We start from the raw sequence: 20,132 nt of genomic DNA, 5'->3' as shown, positions 1-20,132 counted from the left end.
AGTTTTGGTAAATATAAAAGATGAGGTTGCGCCAAGTGAATAGATACCTAATGTGCACCTGTGAAACAGCAACAAACTGCAGTACCATATACTTTCCATAGGCAATGTTTTAAAAACTCCTACAGGTCAACAGTGTAGAGTTAATTGTGAATAATAAACCTATAATTATTGCTCTCACTCCTGCATTCATGGAGATACTGTAAGTAACATGAATACTTTAATTGACAATTTTGTGCATATGCACCCCCAATGTGTGCATTTACATTTGTACGTGTGTGGGGGTGTGGAGGGCTTTTAAGTGCTTGGATGTAACTTTTTTATACTATTTTTAAATTTTATGATAAACGCTTTTTTTCATCACATACTGTATGGGACAAAAAGTCCCCTATGTGATGCATTTTTTGGTTGTAGGAGTGTACTGCCTCATCGGCGGCCCTGTGTGATCACAAAATATTTATGTGAGCACAATAAGGCAAAGTGTGGGGGAGCACGGTTTTGGTTAGATAGTATTACTCTATGATGGTTTTTGTTTTTAGATGTCCATGAGGAACTATTGAACAGAAGGTGTGACAAGCAGTGGAGGGAAGAGGAGAGAGGGACACTGGATTGTAGTTGAGCACAAGTGCGATTCGAACCATTATACAAGAGGGGTCTTACTATCTGGTGAGCATTTATGATATTGGTGAGAAGATTACTTGAAGAGGATTGTTGATTAGGGAACTTTGCACATGGAGATATTTGAACGCCGGGAATAAGGACTATAAATGACCAAATATGCCCATGGCTACATTGGTCAAAGTCAATGGCCATATTTGGGCAGTGATAGCACTGCTATTCCCTCTCCTTTGCTTATGTGCTCAGGGATTCCTGGCCATGTAAGTCAATGGTGCTGGTAGTGACAACAGCTGTTACTATAAATGCCTCCTTAACAACTATTGACAGTGGGGAACTGTCGTATATCATGTTTGGTTCCTGCTGAACAGTTGACTGGACAGAAAAAAGTTTGGGTGTTTATCCGAATGCATGAACAGCCAAAGTTTTGACTGAACCATTGGCTCATCCCCGGTCTCTACTTATGATCAGGAGCGGACAGAACAGGATCATGTGACCACCGTAACAGCCAATCACAGTGGTGACATGATCAAGAAGTCCATCCCACCCCCTCCTTAAGACCTGATTGAAGGGCAGCACTGGGTGGGAAGGGGTTAAGAACAATGTAAATTATGTGGAGGTACAATAACTTCCTTATATCCAGTTTCCTGGGGAAAAAAAGTGTTTCTCTTGCTAAAACTTTTTAATTATTTTTTTTTTTTAATAGAGAAAAGTTTTAATCTTCACTTCCTGACTTGGACACACAACAGGATTGTCAAGAAAAATCCCCTCCTAAGTAGTTGTCACTGTAACAGGTGTTCCCATTTGAAAAGTTCTCTTGGTGACAACTTTAAAATGTTGGAATTCTTCTAATGACAATGGTCGTCAGAAGAATCTCCCCAATGGGAACATAGACAGCAAAAAAATAAAAACAATGGTAGAAATTCTTCCCTACTCTTTCCACAACTAGAGAAAAAGATTTGGATAGAAAGTATGAAAGCATTCAAAGTGACTGGCCGCCATCTTATCTCTGTAATAGACAATTTCATGTATCTCGTCAGAATATCTGACCTTACTGGAGTTGGAGATTGGAAGGTCAGGGAGGTCATACACCATCTAGAACAATGGATCCTATCTGGTGGTCAATAATCAGTTTCTGATTTAGAGAACATTTCTTTATTACAATGTCACACATATGGTATGCTCACCTTTGCATTGGTAGAGGAAATTGTTTGTTGTTCCCCATTCCCACTCCAAAAGACAAAATCCAATGTTCTTCATCACTATAATATCAACATAGACATTTAGAGAAAACAAAAAAAAACATTTTCTTAAAAGCAACCTGAACCATTGTCAGACAAGAGGAAATGATTTCAATATTAACTTTGTGCAAAACAGCGTACATGATCCACATAAATATGGACACCCCAAATAGACATGCGCAAAAATGTGTTTTGTTTAGTTTCAGATTTATTATGTTACTAATTTTGTTTTGCTGATTCATTTCGGAAGTCGTTTAGTTTGGTTAATTTTTTTTTAGTTTTGAGTTTTATAACAAATTCCACATTTTCGAAATAATTTGAATTCGGATCAGTTGAAAAATTATCGACCGATTCAAATTCTGTGGGAAGAATAACTGGTTGTTACGGAGCGGGCCAGGAAGCCAGTCCTTAATAACCAATGACTAATCAGCTGTCAGCGGGGCTTCCTCACTGACAGCTGAATGTAAACAAAAGAATGCCGGCAATGAAAACAAAGAAAAAAAACAGTGTGTAGGGTTATCTCACTGGTATTACTATCTTATAGTATTGATGTTGAGGTAAAGGATCTGGTTCTGAGCAGACGGCTTCTACACCCCACAAGGTCTCCTTGGCTTGTAGTATAATGTAAAACAATATTACAATTGAAGCGCCACACCACTGACTTTATTCCAGTCGGTGGGACAATCCAAAAAGTACGCAATGCATTTTGAGGGTCCGAAACTTCCCCTTCGTGAGGGCTAGAAAAAAATATAAGGATATCTCCAGATCACTTCAATATCTTAACCTCAGGCATGCTGGGGGGCCAAAAAAAACTTTTTGCTGCATTAACTAACATTGGCCTAACTCCCTGAAAATGTTTACATCAGTAGATCGCAGATCTACTTGGCATTTTCTTACCTGAGTTTGAATTCCTAATCCCCGGTGAAGGGGAAAAATTCTTGCCACCCCAAAAAGTACTGGAATTTTTTCTGATAAAAATCAATTATTATTAAAAACCTTAAAAGATAAGTTACAGAAAAATCTGTAAGGTGAATTTACACAGGACCCCCTCCCCCTTAGTCTCGCTGACCTGAAACATGGCAATCTCCCGTTCTCAGACTTATTATAGCCGCCCCCCGGAGCTTAATCTCCTAAACATACCCTGTCAGGGGGACCTTTAGGAGCATTCTAATTGGTTAGTGCCCTCACATGGGCGGCGCCGAACAATCAGGACTGGTGTAGCCCGTCCTCTCAGCCTGGTAGAAGACATTTCTAAGCCCCGGAGCCGTGAGGCGGCTAATAGCAGGGCTCAGAATGGGAGATCGCCGGGGCTGCAAGTCAGCGGGACTGGGGGGGGGGGGGTGAGGAGGGGGTCCTGTGTAAGTTCACCTTACAGATTTTTCAGTAAACGTGAACTTACACTTTAAACTTTTGGAAGTTTGTTTGGTGCTCTTATTGGACTTGAGTTTTGGGTTCTTGAGTCAATGGTGGAGAAGGACCTAGGTGTTCTAGTAGATTATGAGCTTAATAAAAGCATGCAATGCCAAGCTGCAGTTTCTAAAGCAAGCAAAATCATTTGTAAGAACTGTACAGTATACCCATCATGTATTTATACATGGAGATCATATCCCCCTTATGTATTATATATGGAGATCATATCCCCCTTATGTATTTATACATGGAGATCATATCCCCCCTTATGTATTTATACATGGAGATCATATCCCCCCGTATGTATTTATACATGGAGATCATATCCCCCCCCCCCCCCAATGTATGTTGGGACTCTGATGGGGATTTTTTTTGAAGATGTGGTTCTTGTACTGCAAATGTGGAGAAACCTGTTCTAGATAACGTGGTAACATTAATATTGCCTCATCTTATAAATCAGTCCCCCTGCATTACATACCTCTTATAATATCCGACCACCAGAATCCTTGAAGTTGCAGGTCCTTTGACATTTCTGTATGAAGTGAAAGAAGGTGCCATCAGTATCACCCCAAATGTCACATGTACAGAAGAATAAAAGACATGTATTTTTGAATGGATGGAACGTTTATCGAATGTCATATGGAGATGTATTTGATGTATGTGATGTATGTGATGTATGTGACGTATGGGATGTACATATGTGATGTATGGGATGTATGTGATCTATGGGATAAATGGGATGTATGGGGTGTATTGGTTGTAATGGGATGTATGGGGTGTATGGGATGTATGGGATGAATGGGATGTGTGTGATGTATGGGATCTATGTGATGTATGGGGTGTATGTGATGTATGGGATGTACAGTATGGGATGTATGTGATGTATAGGGTGTATGGGATGTATGGGATGAATGGGATGTGTGTGATGTATGTGATGTATGGGATGTATGTGATATATGGGGTGTATGTGATGTATGGGATGTACAGTATGGGATGTATGTGATGTATAGGGTGTATGGGATGTATGTGATGTATGGGATGAATGGGATGTGTGTAATGTATGGGATATATGTGATGTATGTGATGTCTGGGGTGTTTGGGATGTATGGGATGTATGTTATGTATGGGATGAATGGGATGTGTGCGATGTATGGGATCTATGTGATGTATGGGGTGTATGTGATGTATGGGATGTACAGTATGGGATGTATGTGATGTATAGGGTGTATGGGATGTATGGGATGTATGGGATGAATGGGATGTGTGTGATGTATGGGATGTATGTGATGTATGGGGTTTATGTGATGTATGGGATGTACAGTATGGGATGTATGTGATGTATAGGATGTATGGGATGTATGTGATGTATGGGATGAATGGGATGTGTAATGTATGGGATATATGTGATGTATGTGATGTCTGGGGTGTTTGGGATGTATGGGATGTATGTGATGTATGGGATGAATGGGATGTGTGTGATGTATGGGATGTATGTGATGTATGGGATGTATGGGATGTATGGGATGTATGGGATGTATGGGGTGTACGGGATGTACGGGATGTATGTGAACATCCCATACATCCAACAGGAATCCTGCGTTGAATCAGAGGGGGGCAGGGTCACCCATACACATCACTGGGAAACCCCAGCGTTTCCCCTTGTCAGAGGGGGGCTGGGTCACGTGACGCATGGCCCTGCCCTCAGCTACATAAGAGCTGTCAAGCTAGCGCTGCGTCATTGGCTGAGTGCCTCCGGTGGAGGCAGAATTGGATTACATCCCTGGAGTAGGAGTATGGATTTATTGGATTACATCGCTGGAATCTCTTTTTTACTTTTTATTTTTTTATTTTTAATAAAGGACTTGTCCCAAGCTGTCTCCTGTGGTTTTTTAACATTTTGACACTTTCTTTTTGTGAAATGGTAGGGGTACAATGTACCCCTTACCAATTCACATGGGGGGGCGGGATCTGGGTGTCCCCTTTGTTAAAGGGGGCTTCCAGATTTCGATAAGCTCCCTGCCCGCAGACCCCCACAACCACTGAGCAAGGGTTGTGGGGATGAGGCCCTTGTCCCCATCAACACGGGGGCATCCTCCCCATGTTGAGGGCATGTGACATGGTATGGTTCAGGGGGGGCGCTCTCTCGTCCCCCCCTCTTTTCCTGCGGCCTGCCAGGTTGTGTGTTTGGATAAGGGTCTGGTGTTGATTTTTGAGGGAACCCCACGCCATTTTTTTAAAAATTTTGTCACGGAGTTCCCCTTAAAATCAATACCAGACCTGAAGGGTCTGGTATTGATTTTTGGGGGGAACCCCACGCCATTTTTTTTATTTTGGCGCAGAGTTCCCCTTAATATCCATACCAGACCTGAAGAACCTGGTAATGGAATTTTGGGGGACCCCCACGCATTTTTTTATTTTTTATTTTTTAATGACTTTCAATGACTTTTATGTGTATTGTCGGGATTCGTTAATAGCCGGCGCTAGCACTTTTAAATGACTTTTTTTCCATTAGAAATGTCATTTTGCTTTAGGACTGTTATAAACACGGGAAACATGCGCTACTTTACAGGCATACTATAGACACCCCCCAGGTACAAAATTTAAAGGAATATTACACTTTTATTGTTTCACTTTAAGCATTATTAAAATCACTGCTCCCGAAAAAACGGCCGTTTTTAAAACTTTTTTTTGCATTGATACATTTCCCCTGGGGCAGGACCCAGGTCCCCAAACACTTTTTATGACAATACCATGCATATTAACCTTTAAAATTAGCACTTTTGATTTTTCCCATAGACTTTTAAAGGCTGTTCCGCGGCTTTCAAATTTGGTATTTTTTGCTTTTTAAATTCATCATAACGAATGTTCGTAATTGTTACGAAAAGTTAACGAACCTAACGAAAATTCGTATTTCGTACGAATCCAAATTGAATTTCGGACACAAATTACGAAATACGAATTCATTCTAATACGAAACGGAACGGAACGAAATGAAACAAATTTATTGACGGCGCACATGTCTATGTGCTAGTATTGTATTATAACTGTATTGTCTCCCTTTTATATTGTAAAGCGCTGCGTAAACTGTTGGCGCTATATAAATCCTGAATAATAATAATAATAATAATAATAGTACATAAAGGTGTGAAAACCATTTTGGTATAACCTGGTTAATAAAATAAAAGTGGCCAAATAGTTTTAGTTGCATAAACTGGTGCACACCAAAAATGTCAAAATTTGGTCTAGTAGAGAAAGTTTTAAAGTGGAAGTCCATGCTAAAAACTAAAATCCCTGCATCTATAGACACCACCGATCTAACATTCACCTATCTAGCTTTGTAAAGAAAGAAAATGAGTAAACATACCTTTTTTGAACCCGATCCATCCCGATCTCCAGCGGTGGAAGCTCTGCAGAGGACACGGCCGACAACGGCTGTGAAATGAATAGGAAGTGATGTGACCCGTAGACTTACTCTGGGGTTTTGGCTGTCATCTGTGACCTCTGCACCCACCTACACAGCGAAGCCGCGGCTGAGAGTTCAGCATGGGATCAGGTCAGATCAAGTCGGATCGGCTTCAAAAAAGGTATGTATACTCATTTTTTTTTTACAGGGCTAGATAGGTAAATGTTAGATCGGTGGTGTCTATAGATGCAGGGATTTTAGTATATTTGGTGTTGCAGTATCTGATTGCCATTTATTGGTGATCTAGAATTCTATTTCATCACCCATATATCTGCCCCAGGTTACCACTTGATTGAGATCTCTCTGTGATAGGTCTCTAGTTCGCTTAGATAGATCTTCACAACTTGATTTATACAAATGACCACATTATTTTAATTGTAAGTGTCATGTCATCCACAGTGTTACCTACCTAGTTTCCCTTCCGGGCTAAGCGCCTCGTATGACTCCCCTGCATAAAGTGAAGCACACAGATAACATGTACAGAATAAATGTCTCTGCCTCTACTGAAGTGCAGTTTAGTAACATTTTTAAACATCATATTATCAAATATTAATTATTGCCCGTTAAGGTAGATTACTGTTTAGTGTTCTATCTATCTATCTATCTATCTATCTATCTATCTATCTATCTATCTATCTATCTATCTATCTATCTATCTATCTATCTATCTATCTATCTATCTATCTATCTATCTATCTATCTATCTATCTATCGTGACAGGGCAGTGCCGTGTCATGGTGCCAGAAAGGGTAACTATCACACAGGGTTCTCACAGTTTAGGGACTTGTCAGGGCTGGGCTCAGCCCTTCCTTCTCTGAGCTGGCCGCTCAGCTGTCGGCTAATTGCCAGCTCCTATCTCTCCACAGTGACTCACCTGTTGATGATATCCTGCTCGTCAGTCCTGCCTACTTAAGCTGTCCAGTCCAGATGATCTCTGCCTTCGCCTTGGTCAACATCACAGAAACTCTCCTGCGTTCCTGTTAAAGACTTGCTTGGCTGACTTTCCTTCTGGCTCCAGATCCTGCTAGCTGTTCCACTACGCTGATTCCTGGCTTCCTGACTTTCTGGCTTGTCTGACTATCCGTTCCTGTTTCCAAACTTTGGCTATGTTTTGACTACATTTGTTCTATTTACTTTTATTATTGAATAAGTGTGATTTACCTGTACTTCTGTCTCACTCTGATTCATGGTTCCTGACAGTAGGCGAAGGCTATGAATTTAGAAGATACAGTCAATCCACTTGTTGGTAATATTTTTTCAAGCTTGGATGAGCAGGATCACCACATGGATCAGTTTGCCATGGCGTTACAAATGCTCCTGAGTCGCACGGCTCACCTGGATACTCCCACTGTGGCTGCTCCGGTACAACCTGTGTTGCAGGCCGTCCCTGCTGCTGCTCCAGTCTCTGTGCAGGTACCCTCCTCGAGTATTACCTCTATAAGAGGTATGTCTGGTTCCGCTCCACTTCCCCAGTGATTTGGCGGTGATCCAGTCCAATGCAGAGGGTTTCTCAACCAGGTTGAGATATACTTTAAGATGCTGCCCCAGGCGTTTCCCATGAACAGAAGCAAAGTAGGTTTTGTGATATCTTTGCTTTCTGAGAGAGCTTTGGTCTGGGCAAACCCTCTATGGAAGATGCAAAAGCACATTGCTCTGAGTAACCCAGACTTTGTGGCTTCCTTTAAAAGGGTATTTGATGTTCCCGCATGCGCCGCTTCTGCTGCCAAGTGCCACAATGTCCATCAAACAGAGAACCGTTGCCGATTACGCCATTGAATTCCGTACTCTGGCAGCAGAGGTTGCTTGGAAACAATGAGGCCCTCGTGGCTGCTTTTTCTCATGGTGTCTCAGATACTATCAAGGATGAGATAGCAGCCCGAGATATACCCACTGAGCTGGAGAAGTTGATCACGTTTGCTATCCTCATTGACTCCAGACTCAGAGAAAGACTCTTTTAAGGAGCGCTTGTGGAAGCCTCCTATACATTTGTCTCCAAGCTTTGCAGTCCCACCCTTGCCTCCCTCACCTCCCATGCCTCCTGGTACCGAGTCAGTCAGTGAAGGTGAACCCATGCACTTGGGCTTCACGCGTCTCTCTGAGGATGAGGGAGCCCTTACGATGAGGAAGAGATTGTGCCTTTATTGTGGCCAGACAGGTCACTTTTTGAAGTCTTGTCCTACCCGTCCAGGGAACGCCCGAACCTTGAGGTCCTGTCATGGACAGACCTTAGGTGGCATTGTTTCATCCCCAGTTATCCAGAGAGATAAGCCCCTGCTTCCATTTTACTATTTCTTGGGCTGAGTCGTCCATCGATATACAGGCTGTAATCGTTTCTGGGGCCGCAGGCCTGTTCATTGATGTTGCCTTTGTATCGAAGCACTCGATTCCACTGCAGCTGCGTACCACTCCACTTGCCATTGAGGCTCTTGATGGGAGACCTCTACAGCCTGCCCATGTGACTCATGAGACTGTTCCGTTGTCCATGGCCATAGGGGCTCTTCACCATGAGATAATCCAATTCCAAGTTATATCCTCACCTAAGTTTCCTCTGGTTATTGGTTATCCTTGGTTACAGAGGCACAACCCCTCTTTTGATTGGCTCTGTGCTGAGGTTCTCTCCTGGTTGCCACAATGCAGTAAGACATGCTTCCAGAAGGTAACCAAGGTCCTGTGCACCTCTTCACTCTCCTCTCTGCCGGAGGAGTACCGCGATTTTAGTGATGTCTTTGACAAAGTTCAAGCTGGTAGTTTGCCTCCACACCGGTCGTATGATTGCGCAATTGACCTTCAAATTGGTGCCATACCCCCTCGTGGCTGGGTTTACCCTTTGTCGGTCTTGGAGGATAAGTCCATGGAGGAGTACGTTGCAGACGCACTTTCTTGAGGTTTCATCTGCAAATCCTCGTCTCCTGTTGTTGCTGGTTTCTTCTTTGTGAAGAAGAAGAGTGGTGAACTGAGACCTTGTATTGATTATAGGGGTCTCAATGATTTCATGATTAAGAATGCTTATCCAATTAAGTTGATTACAGAGTTATTTGACCGCCTCAAGGGAGCAACGGTTTTCACAAAGCCTGATTTGAGAGGGGCATACAATCTCATGAGGATTAAGAAGGGCGACGAATGGAAAACTGCATTTAATACCAGAACAGGCCATTATGAGTACCTCATAATGCCATTTGGCCTTTGTAACGCTCCTGCAGTTTTCCAGGAATTTATTAACAATGTCCTCCGAGATATGTTGCAGTTATGTGTGGTGGTTTATCTCATCCTCATATTTTCCAAGTCCCTGGAGAGCCACCACACAAATGTCTGTTGTGTGCTTCAGAAACTAAGAGAGAACAATCTCTATTGTAAATTGGAGAAGTGCGAATTCCATTGTGAACAGGTTAAATTGCTGGGTTATGTCTTTTCCATTGCTGGTTTTTCGATGGACCCAGAGAAACTTTCAGCAGTCCTACAGTGGCCCAGACCCCTGGATTTACGTCCTCTGAAGCATTTTCTTGGCTTTGCCAACTATTATCAGAAGTTTATTTGTAACTTCTCGTCTCTGGTCAAGCCCCTGACTGACATGGCCAGAAAGGACGGTAACCCATAGAGTTGGTCTCCGGAGTGCATTAAGGCCTTTGAGAGTCTAAAGGCTGCCTTTGTTTCTTTTTTTTGTATGTAAGGGTACAGATATCCGTATTCCTCAGCCACTTTATTTATGGTAATTCGCAGTTCCTTGGACAGCCTAGGCTGGGTCTTTGGATGTCCATATCCAGATAGAACCCATGCGTCTGGGGCACGCCGAACCAGGTATCCCGCAACATTATCGTGTTTGCAACCAGACTTTGTTGCTTCTATCTGTTTAGTTGAAATCACTTTAGGGACCCACTGCTCCAAGCGACCCTCATCAAAGGATTGAGTAATACACACGGTTGGGGCAGTGTTAGCAGGCAGTTCAATCGTAACACGTGTGTTAGGCCGCAGAGGAACCTCATCCTCTCTCAAATCACACAACTGCTTCTCTTCACTTTCACTCCCCTTCCCAATCCACAACAATGTGTCTGAGAATCCCATCAGAGGGGATATCGGAATCGGAAATGGTGGAGCATTCTTTGGCTGGGAGATAGTTGCGCTTGGCACTGACTTTGACTGGCACAACCGTGTTTTCTCCTTTACTGGCCACAGGTATCACCTTCCCTACAGGCACACCGCTTTCACCCCTTGCAGGTTTACCCGACTCCGGTATTCTTTTCTTCGGCGACTCTGACATCAGAGCGAGCAGCTGGGCCCGACCGCGGCCGGAGCGCTGGGTCCTGGGGCAGCTGTTGAGACAGGGGGGGCAGCTTTCCACACAACTAGGGTGATGGTGGGCTCTTGAAATCACTCCCAGCCGGGATAGCAACATTTTTGTGCCAATCTTCCTGCAGTATCTGTGGAGGTTGAGCTGATGAGACTACTTCAAGCAGGTGTTCCCCGCAACATCCGCAGATGATCCAAGGCCTCAGATGCGTGGCCAGACCGGAACACTTTCCGCAGATCAGTCCCAAGGCCTCATAGCCTCCAGCCGTATACAGGGCAAGACTACCCTTCAGTGTATACCGCACTCCGGTGTCAGTCAGGACAGGATTTGGCTCGCTCAGACCGAAACCAACACCCTGAGCATACATTTTCCAATCCGCCATCGTACTTCCAAACTGCACCATCTTCTCCAACCCACAACCAGGCACACCTGACAGCACTTCTTTATCCTCCTCTGCAAAGCAGGGGCTCCTCCCCCTGCCAACGGATTGGTGCAGATACTTACTGGAAACTTTAGCGCCTGCCTGTTTGCTTCTGCAACATGCCAAATCTGTAATGGAGTCCATTTTAACCCTCACAACGCTGGCAGGAAGTGTCAAAAGACCAGGCTCATCCGCTCCCATGAGCAATGAGATTTGTTGGTTCTTCCCCACGTTGTTAGTATGCACAATAACACAGTCTATGAGAAATACATATGTTACTTGCCACCTTCCCACAGAGCCAGACAAAATCCCAATGGAGCTGTAGCCGGTTGCTCTGGGTGACTGCTGCAAGGATAAGGCCTTTGCCCCAAGTTGGGCGCCAAATGTAGCCAAGTCCTGGGTCCCCTTTGGTCTAATGAGAACCTCCAGAGTTAGGGACAGCTGACATCCTTCTGTGTAGAGTGGGTTACGAGGTATGGTGGGTGTAAGGCGCAAGGTAGATGCATGGGCGCCAGACACTTCTTGAATGCAATGAGATTTATTATCTCTTAAACAGAACTTTGAGAGAGAGGGTTTAGGGCCAAGACACCCTTAAGTGGTTGCAATGTTAATTAGCAGACTCTGAGACTTCTATAGGTAGACAACCATGCAGGGAAAGGCACCCAGCCGAACGCCACATCTGCATGTGTAGACACGCTGTCTCCTATGGCAACAAACTTGAACAGTCTTTAACAAAGGTTACAGTGAAGTCTTTAATTTCCTCCACAATTTCCTTTTTAGATCTTCACTCCACTGAGCTCCCAGTCTCTCTCACTAGAACCGCTGATCCACTGTCACTGGTTCTCCTGAGCTCTTCCAATCTTCTCACTCAGTATCTTCCTCAAGCATCACCCCCCGCATCCCTGCTGGGTCCCTAGCTTTGCACTCACAGATACTCCTTAAGCGTCACCCCACTGTCCTGCTCGGTCCCTGGCTTGGCACACAAGGCTGCTCTGCAAGTGTCATCTCTGCTGGCTGGGTCTCTGGCTTGACACCTGCTGAAGTTTCCCAATTCTTCACTGTCCCCGGTTGGTGAGAATACTGCTCTGGTACTTGCTTCAGCTACTAACGGTGGTCCCTGGTAATAAGGTGGATGGGCAACAGCTTCACCTCTACCTCCAACCACGTCAGGTTTTCCGGTCGGCAGAACCGTCACTTCTGGACCTGAAGGGCCTGGTATGGAACTTGGGGGGACCCTCACGCAATTTTCTTTTTAAATTTTGGTTTGGGGTTCCCCTGAATATTCATACCAGACCCAAAGGGCCTGGTATAGATTTTTTGGGGGACCCCCATGCCATTTTTTTCAATGACTTTTATCTGTATTGCTGAGACCCGACAATTCACTATAGCTGCTATTACTTTTAAATGACTTTTTTTCCTTTAGAAATGTCATTTTGCTTTTGAACTGTTCTAAACACAGGAAACATGCGCCCCTTTACAGGCATACTATAGACACCCCCCGGGTATGAAATTTAAAGGAATACGTCACTTTTATTGTTTCACTTTAAGAATTATTAAAATCACTGCTCCCGAAAAAATTGCCATTTTTAAAACTTTTTTTTGCATTGATACATGTCCCCTTGGGCAGGCCCCAGGTCCCCAAACACTTTTTATGACAATAACTTGCATATTAACCTTTAAAATTAGCACTTTTGATTCCTCCCATAGACTTTTAAAGGGTGTTCCATGGCTTTCGAATTTGCCGCGAACACCCCAAATTGTTCGCTATTCGGCGAACAGGTGAACACCCGAACATTGGTCTTATCCCTACTGCTGAGACCCAGGATAGTCATTTTTTTGTGGATCATTTCCAAAGAAGATACCAACATCTCAGCTGAATTGTTTCTGCACAGCCTTTCAAACCGTAATAAACCCAAAACCAAAAATAGCATATATTGTACATTACCAATCCTTTGATGTCATGGCTGCATTTGTTTTATTTTTATTTTTTTATGGTGAAAATAAAGGGAAAAAAAGAAAAACAAATGCAGCCACCACATCTAAGGACTGGTAATCTGCAAGATATATCTTTTTTTTTCTTGAATACAAAAAAAAAACCTCTTTCACTACCACTGATGTATGTCAACAGTACGGGGGGGGGGGGCTTACACATACTCCTGGCCAGGAATGTGTGCAAATCTGTCCAGTGACAGATTTGGATTCTCTGATCTCCCCTAACAAGTAAGAACCCAGAAGCAACATGTAAAAAGTCACTTCCAGGTCCGGCCGTTACTTTCCCCGGCTGCAGAAAAGAAGGCAATGGAGTACAATTTGCACTGAATGGAGGGCAGTTAAAGACATCAGGGGCCCAAATGGATTTTTTGTCACTTATGTAATAAAAAAAAAGTTTATTGAAAAAAAAAATAAATAAAGTTATACCCAAGCAACCTTTACCCCCCCCCCCAAAAAAAAACAAACAATTGTCCCACCCACACAAGGAAGTTTCAGTGGGCTTCTGTAAGTTCCCTGTATGGGGATATCTTTCAATCTCTGTATTCAAAACATTATCAAAAATCTGGAAGAGTAAGATTATAATATGTCACCTTCTTTAAGATAAACACAGACATACGATATGTTATATAGTGACATAGATACATAGTAGGTGAGGTTAAAAAAAAGTCCAACAAAGTCCAACCTATGTGTGTGATTATATGTCAGTATTACATTGTATATCCCTGTATGTTGTGGTCATTCAGGTGCTTATCTAATAGTTTTTTTAAACTATCGATGCCCCCCCGCTGAGACCACCGCCTGTGGAAGGGAATTCCACATCCTTGCCGCTCTTACAGTAAAGAACCCTCTACATAGTTTAAGGTTAAACCTCTTTTCTTCTAATTTTAATGAGTGGCCGCGAGTCTTGTTAAACTCTCTTCTGCGAAAAAGTTTTATCCCTATTGTGGGGTCACCAGTACGGTATTTGTAAATTGAAATCATATCCCCTCTCAAGCGTCTCTTCTCCATAGAGAATAAGTTCAGTGCTCGCAACCTTTCCTCATAACTTATATCCTCCAGACCCTTTATTAGCTTTGTTGCCCTTCTTTGTACTCGCTCCATTTCCAGTACATCCTTCCTGAGGACTGGTGCCCAGAACTGGACAACATACTCCAGGTGTGGCCGGACCAGAGTCTTGTAGAGAGGGAAAATTATTTTTTTTATCTCTGGAGTTGATCCCCTTTTTAATGCCAATATTCTGTTTGCTTTGTTAGCAGCAGCTTGGCATTGCATGCCATTGCTGAGCCTATCATCTACTAGGACCCCCGGGTCCTTCTCCATCCTGGATTCCCCCAGAGGTTCTCCCCCCAGTGTATAGATTGCATTCAGATTTTTGCCACCCAAATGCATTATTTTACATTTTTCTACATTAAACCTCATTTCCCATGTAGTCGCCCACCCCATTACTTTGTTCAGATCTTCTTGCAAGGTTTCCACATCCTGTGGAGAAGTTATTGCCCTGCTTAGCTTTGTATCGTCCGCAAATACAGAGATTGAACTGTTTATCCCATCCTCCAGATCGTTTATGAACAAATTAAATAGGATTGGTCCCAGCATAGAACCCTGGGGGACCCCACTGACCATTCCGAGTACTCCCCGAGTACTTATCACTACCCTCTGAACTTGCCCTTGTAGCCAGTTTTCTATCCATGTACTCACCCTACGGTCCATGCCAACGAACCTTATTTTGTACAGTAAACGTTTATGGTGAACTATGTCAAATGCTTTTGCAAAATCCAGATACACCACGTCTACGGGCCTTCCTTTATCTAGATGGCAACTCACCTCCTCATAGAAGGTTAATAGATTGGTTAGGCAAGAACGATTCTTAATGAATCCATGCTGATTACTGCTAATGATACCGTTCTCATTACTAAAATCTTGTATATAGTCCCTTATCATCCCCCCCCAAGAGTTTACATACTATTGATGTTAGGCTAACTGATCTGTAATTCCCAGGGATGTATTTTGGCCCTTTTTAAATATTGGTGCTACATTGGCTTTTCTCCAATCAGCTGGTACCATTCCAGTCAGTAGACTGTCAGTAAAAATTAAGAACAATGGTCTGGCAATTACTTGACTGAGTTCCCTAAGTACCCTCGGGTGCAAGCCATCTGGTCCCGGTAATTTATTAATGTTAGGTTTCCCAAGTCTAATTTTATTTCTGTCCTCTGATAACCATGGAGGTACTTCCTGTGATGTGTCAAGAGGATATAGACAGGTAGGTGATCACAGGAAGTACCTGACATTTTAATTTTATCAGTAATCTGGATTTACCAAGAGGTCTAAAGTTGACTTCTTACCTCCAGTCAGCCACTGGATGAATTTACAGTACATGTCTGTAAAACAATACATTCTGTTATATTATCTTTAATTAAAGAACATTAAATACAATTAAAAAATACAATAACAATAGACAGTATTTATATTTTTTTGAGGGGGGTGGGTGGTCTGTTTTCTTTTCTTTTCTTTTCCCATTCCCTATCACCATATATGCAATGGAGAGATTCATGCATAGCATGAGTCTATCAATGTCTGTCGTGGCCACCCCTGTTCATGCATCCTGCCCCTTTCAAAATAGGGTGGGCTCGGGGCACAGAGGATGCGCTCTGATTCCACCCAGGGGTGACAACAGCAAATGAATATTCGATGTTGAAACACTGATCCTTAATTCGGCCAATCGGGAAGCAGGTATGAAACCCTTTTCCCGACTGGCCAAACAGTCAGCTGATCCTATTGGACGCCTAGCGCCAGGAGGAGGAGAGAGGAGACACTGCGGAAGCTGCTCCAGGATAGGACACCGGAGCAGCTTTCCCCTGAGCCCGCCACGCTTAAGGACAGGAAGATGGCGGCATCCAGGGTGAGGACTGACCAGACAGCGGGTGGGGGGGTATGCTGGAGGTGTTAGTGCCATGCAGCGGGGGGGGTTTGCTGGGAGTGTTAGTGCAACGCTGCGGGGGTGGTTTGCTGGGGGTGTTAGTGCCATGTCACGGGGGGTAGGGGCAGTTAAGCTAGTGCTGCTCCACTGGTGGCCCGGGCCACCCCCCCAAAAAAAATAATCACACCAGCCACCACTGCTTGAATAGCAGATCACTGAAGGACAACACTGGATCTGCTGGGCAGGTATGTATTTTGAACAGAGGTATGGGAGGATTGGGGGGGGGGGTGGGAGGCTCTTGAACATACAAAGAACAACATATTTTTATTGCAGAAGAGACTTCTTTCAAATGTACACTAGGCATGTGCAGCTCAGTATAAATTCCGGCATGGTGCCTGTGTGCCGGGATGACTGAAATCCTGCACATGGATGGAAGTTATATCATCTTGTGTTTGAGAGATGGTGCAATTTATCATGAATAGCAGCCCAGCGCACCTCCCAAAGGCATATACACTGCAATGCAGCACGGTGCCCTGTGTTTTGCCCTGCCATAAAATGCAGCCTGCCCCATTTCTGCATGCGTTGCTGTGAGTTTCAGCTCATTTATTTTGAATAACTCAAAGTAAGGGGCATCAACGCATGACAACACATACGACCTCACATAGGACCTCATCTACCTAACTAGATTAGACTGAGAAAACGTTGAACCCATTAGAGTGACAACCAAGAAATGAGTTCTTCTAGAATGTAATATGAATGTAAATTGGGCAGGCGTGAAGAAATGCTGTAAATGAAGAATGCTTTCCGAAATCAATGTAATAATAGTTTATTTTCATCAATTAACATAATGGAAAGCAAATGATGAGAAATCCAAATCCAATCAATATTTGCCTTCTTCTAGATAGACTTGCACACAGTTGTTGAAGGAACTCGGCAGGTATTTTCATCTTGGAGAACTAAGCACAGATCTTCTGTGGATGTCGGCTGCTCCAGTTCTTTCCGTCTCTTCATGTCATCCCAGACAGACTTCATTAAGGTAAGATCAGGGCTCTGTGGGGGCCAAAGCATCACTTCCAGGACTTCTTGTTCTTTTTAGTTCCCTAGATCCCAATGACATTGGCTGCATGTTTGGGGTTGATGTACTCCAGCAGAATAAATTTGGGGCCAATCACGCACCTCCCTGATGATATGGCATGATCTGCCTGTATTCTTCAGCATTAGAACAAGGAGTCCTGAATAGTTTGGCCCCCGCAGAGAACTGATCTCACCATCATGGAGTCTGTCTGGGATGATATGAAGAGACAGAAGGATTGGAAGCAGCCAACATCCACAGAAGATCTATGCTTAGTTCTCCAAGATGTTTGGAACAACCTACCTACCGAGTTTGTTCAAAAACTGTATGCAAGTCTACCTAGAAGAATGGATGCTGTTTTGAAGGCAAGGGGTGGTCACACCAAATAAAGCTGACATAAGGGTTTTATTTTTTTAAATTATTATTATTATTAATTGCTGCATCAGTTAGTTAGAGAGGGGTTGGTGGTGAGGTTTGTCAAAGGAGATTTGACCAGTATATGTTGAACACCTACCATGAATAAACAACTTAATCCAATCAGCGCCGGGTGCACTGCCCCACAATCCTGCAGAGAAAAAAGACAGCATTAGCGCTGAATATAATGAGGATCACAGTTAAGAATTGTAAATGAGTGTATAGTATTTATTAGGCACATAGCCATATACACATTCATATTCTTCATCTATGGGTTTTCTCTCCAACTGTCAATATGTATCAGATGATGGTGAAGATATAAAAAGAATGGCTGATGCTGGGGATATTTGTATGGTATCTCTGACCTCAGCAAATGATCTCTACAGGACTCTCTCTTTTCAGATTTTTTTTTTAAACTCCTTGTTGGGTGAGATATTTTGGAGGATACACTTTTAAGTTAAAGTGTCCAGATACAGTCAGGTCCATAAATACTGGGACATCAACACAATTCTAATCTTTTTGGCTTTATACACCACCATAATGGATTTGAAATCAAATGAACAAGATATGCTTTAACTGAAGACTTCTAGCTTTAATTTGAGGGTATTTACATCCAAATCAGGTGAACGGTGTAGGAATTACAACAGTTTGTATATGTGCCTCCCACTTTTTAAGGGACCAAAAGTAATGGGACAATTGGCTGCTCAGCTGTTCCATGGCCAGGTGTGTGTTATTTCCTCATTATCCCATTTACAAGGAGCAGATAAAAGGTCCAGAGTTCATTTCAAGTGTGCTATTTGCATTTGGAATCTGTTGCTGTCAAATCTCAATATGAGATCCAAAGAGCTGTCACTATCAGTGAAGCAAGCCATCATTAGGCTGCAAAAACAAAACAAACCCATCAGAGAGATAGCAAAAACATTAGGTGTGGCCAAATTAACTGTTTGGAACATCCTTAAAAAGAAAGAATGCACCGGTGAGCTCAGCAATACCAAAAGACCCGGAAGACCATGGAAAACAACTGTGGTGGATGACCGAAGAGTTCTTTCCCTGGTGAAGAAAACACCCTTCACAACAGTTGGTCAGATCAAGAACACTCTCCAGGAGGTAGGTGTATGTGTGTCAAAGTCAACAATCAAGAGAAGACTTCACCAGAGTGAATACAGAGGGTTCACCACAAGATGTAAACCATTCTTGAGCCTCAAAAACAGGAAGGCCAGATTAGAGTTTGCCAAACAACATCTAAAAAAGCCTTTACAGTTCTGGAACAACATCCTATGGACAGATAACACCAAGATCAACTTGTACCAGAGTGATGGGAAGAGAAGAGTATGGAGAAGGAAAGGAACTGCTCATGATCCAAAGCATACCACCTCATCAGTGAAGCATGGTGGTGGTAGTGTCATGGCGTGGGCATGTATGGCTGCCAATGGAACTGGTTCTCTTGTATTTATTGATGATGTGACTGCTGACAAAAGCAGCAGGATGAATTCTGAAGTGTTTCGGGGAATATTATCTGCTCATATTCAGCAAAATGCTTCAGAACTCATTGGATGGCGCTTCACAGTGCAGATGGACAATGACCCGAAGCATACTGTGAAAGCAACCAAAAAGTTTTTTAAGGGAAAGAAGTGGAATGTTATGCAATGGCCAAGTCAATCACCTGACCTGAATCCGATTGAGCATGCATTTCACTTGCTGAAGACAAAACTGAAGGGAAAATGCCCCAAGAACAAGCAGGAACTGAAGACAGTTCCAGTAGAGGCCTGGCAGAGCATCACCAGGGATGAAACCCAGCGTCTGGTGATGTCTATGCGTTCCAGACTTCAGGCTGTAATTGACTGCAAAGGATTTGCAACCAAGTATTAAAAAGTGAAAGTTTGATGGATGATTGTTAACCTGTCCCATTACTTTTGGTCCCTTAAAAAGTGGGAGGCACATATACAAACTGTTGTAATTCCTACACGGTTCACCTGATTTGAATGTAAAAACCTTAAATTAAAGCTGAAAGTCTGCAGTTAAAGCACATCTTGCTCGTTTCATTTCAAATCCATTGTGGTGGTGTATAGAGCTAAAAAGATTAGAATTATGTTGATATCCCAATATTTATGGACCTGACTGTATATTCCACACAACAAGGGTACAGCTATTCTTTAATAGGATTAATTGATAAGATATCATCTGCATCAGGGGTGCTCAAAATGTGGCCATACTACAAGTTCCATCATGCCTCTGTCTTTGGGAGACCTTTGGAAGTCATGCTTGTAACTGTCAGCCTGGCAATACCTCATGGGATTGGTATAGA

The 20,132-nt window shown here is 43.2% G+C and overlaps 1 protein-coding gene across 5 annotated transcripts in view; it reads right to left on the bottom strand.

Annotated features, from left to right (window-relative positions):
* Window positions 1–20,132, bottom strand: part of LOC141123432 (cytosolic phospholipase A2 gamma-like) — a 211,903-nt gene that overhangs the window by 44,128 nt on the left and 147,643 nt on the right. For 3 of the 5 annotated variants that reach the window (XM_073612054.1, XM_073612057.1, XM_073612055.1), the window contains 5 exons: window positions 17,928–17,978; window positions 15,767–15,802; window positions 7,136–7,174; window positions 3,742–3,795; window positions 1,800–1,874 (listed from right to left, as the gene is read on the bottom strand). In XM_073612054.1, the coding sequence (XP_073468155.1) occupies window positions 1,800–1,874; window positions 3,742–3,795; window positions 7,136–7,174; window positions 15,767–15,802; window positions 17,928–17,978 (255 nt within the window). The remainder of the gene's footprint in view (window positions 1–1,799; window positions 1,875–3,741; window positions 3,796–7,135; window positions 7,175–15,766; window positions 15,803–17,927; window positions 17,979–20,132) is intronic. The other 2 variants (XM_073612056.1, XM_073612058.1) reach the window with 1 other exon arrangement.

Source organism: Aquarana catesbeiana, linkage group LG01 (genome assembly GCF_042186555.1).
Source record: "Aquarana catesbeiana isolate 2022-GZ linkage group LG01, ASM4218655v1, whole genome shotgun sequence".
NCBI classification, from domain to species: domain Eukaryota; kingdom Metazoa; phylum Chordata; class Amphibia; order Anura; family Ranidae; genus Aquarana; species Aquarana catesbeiana.
Note: the sequence above shows the minus strand (reverse complement) of the source record. Positions and strands in the feature narration are given on the sequence as shown.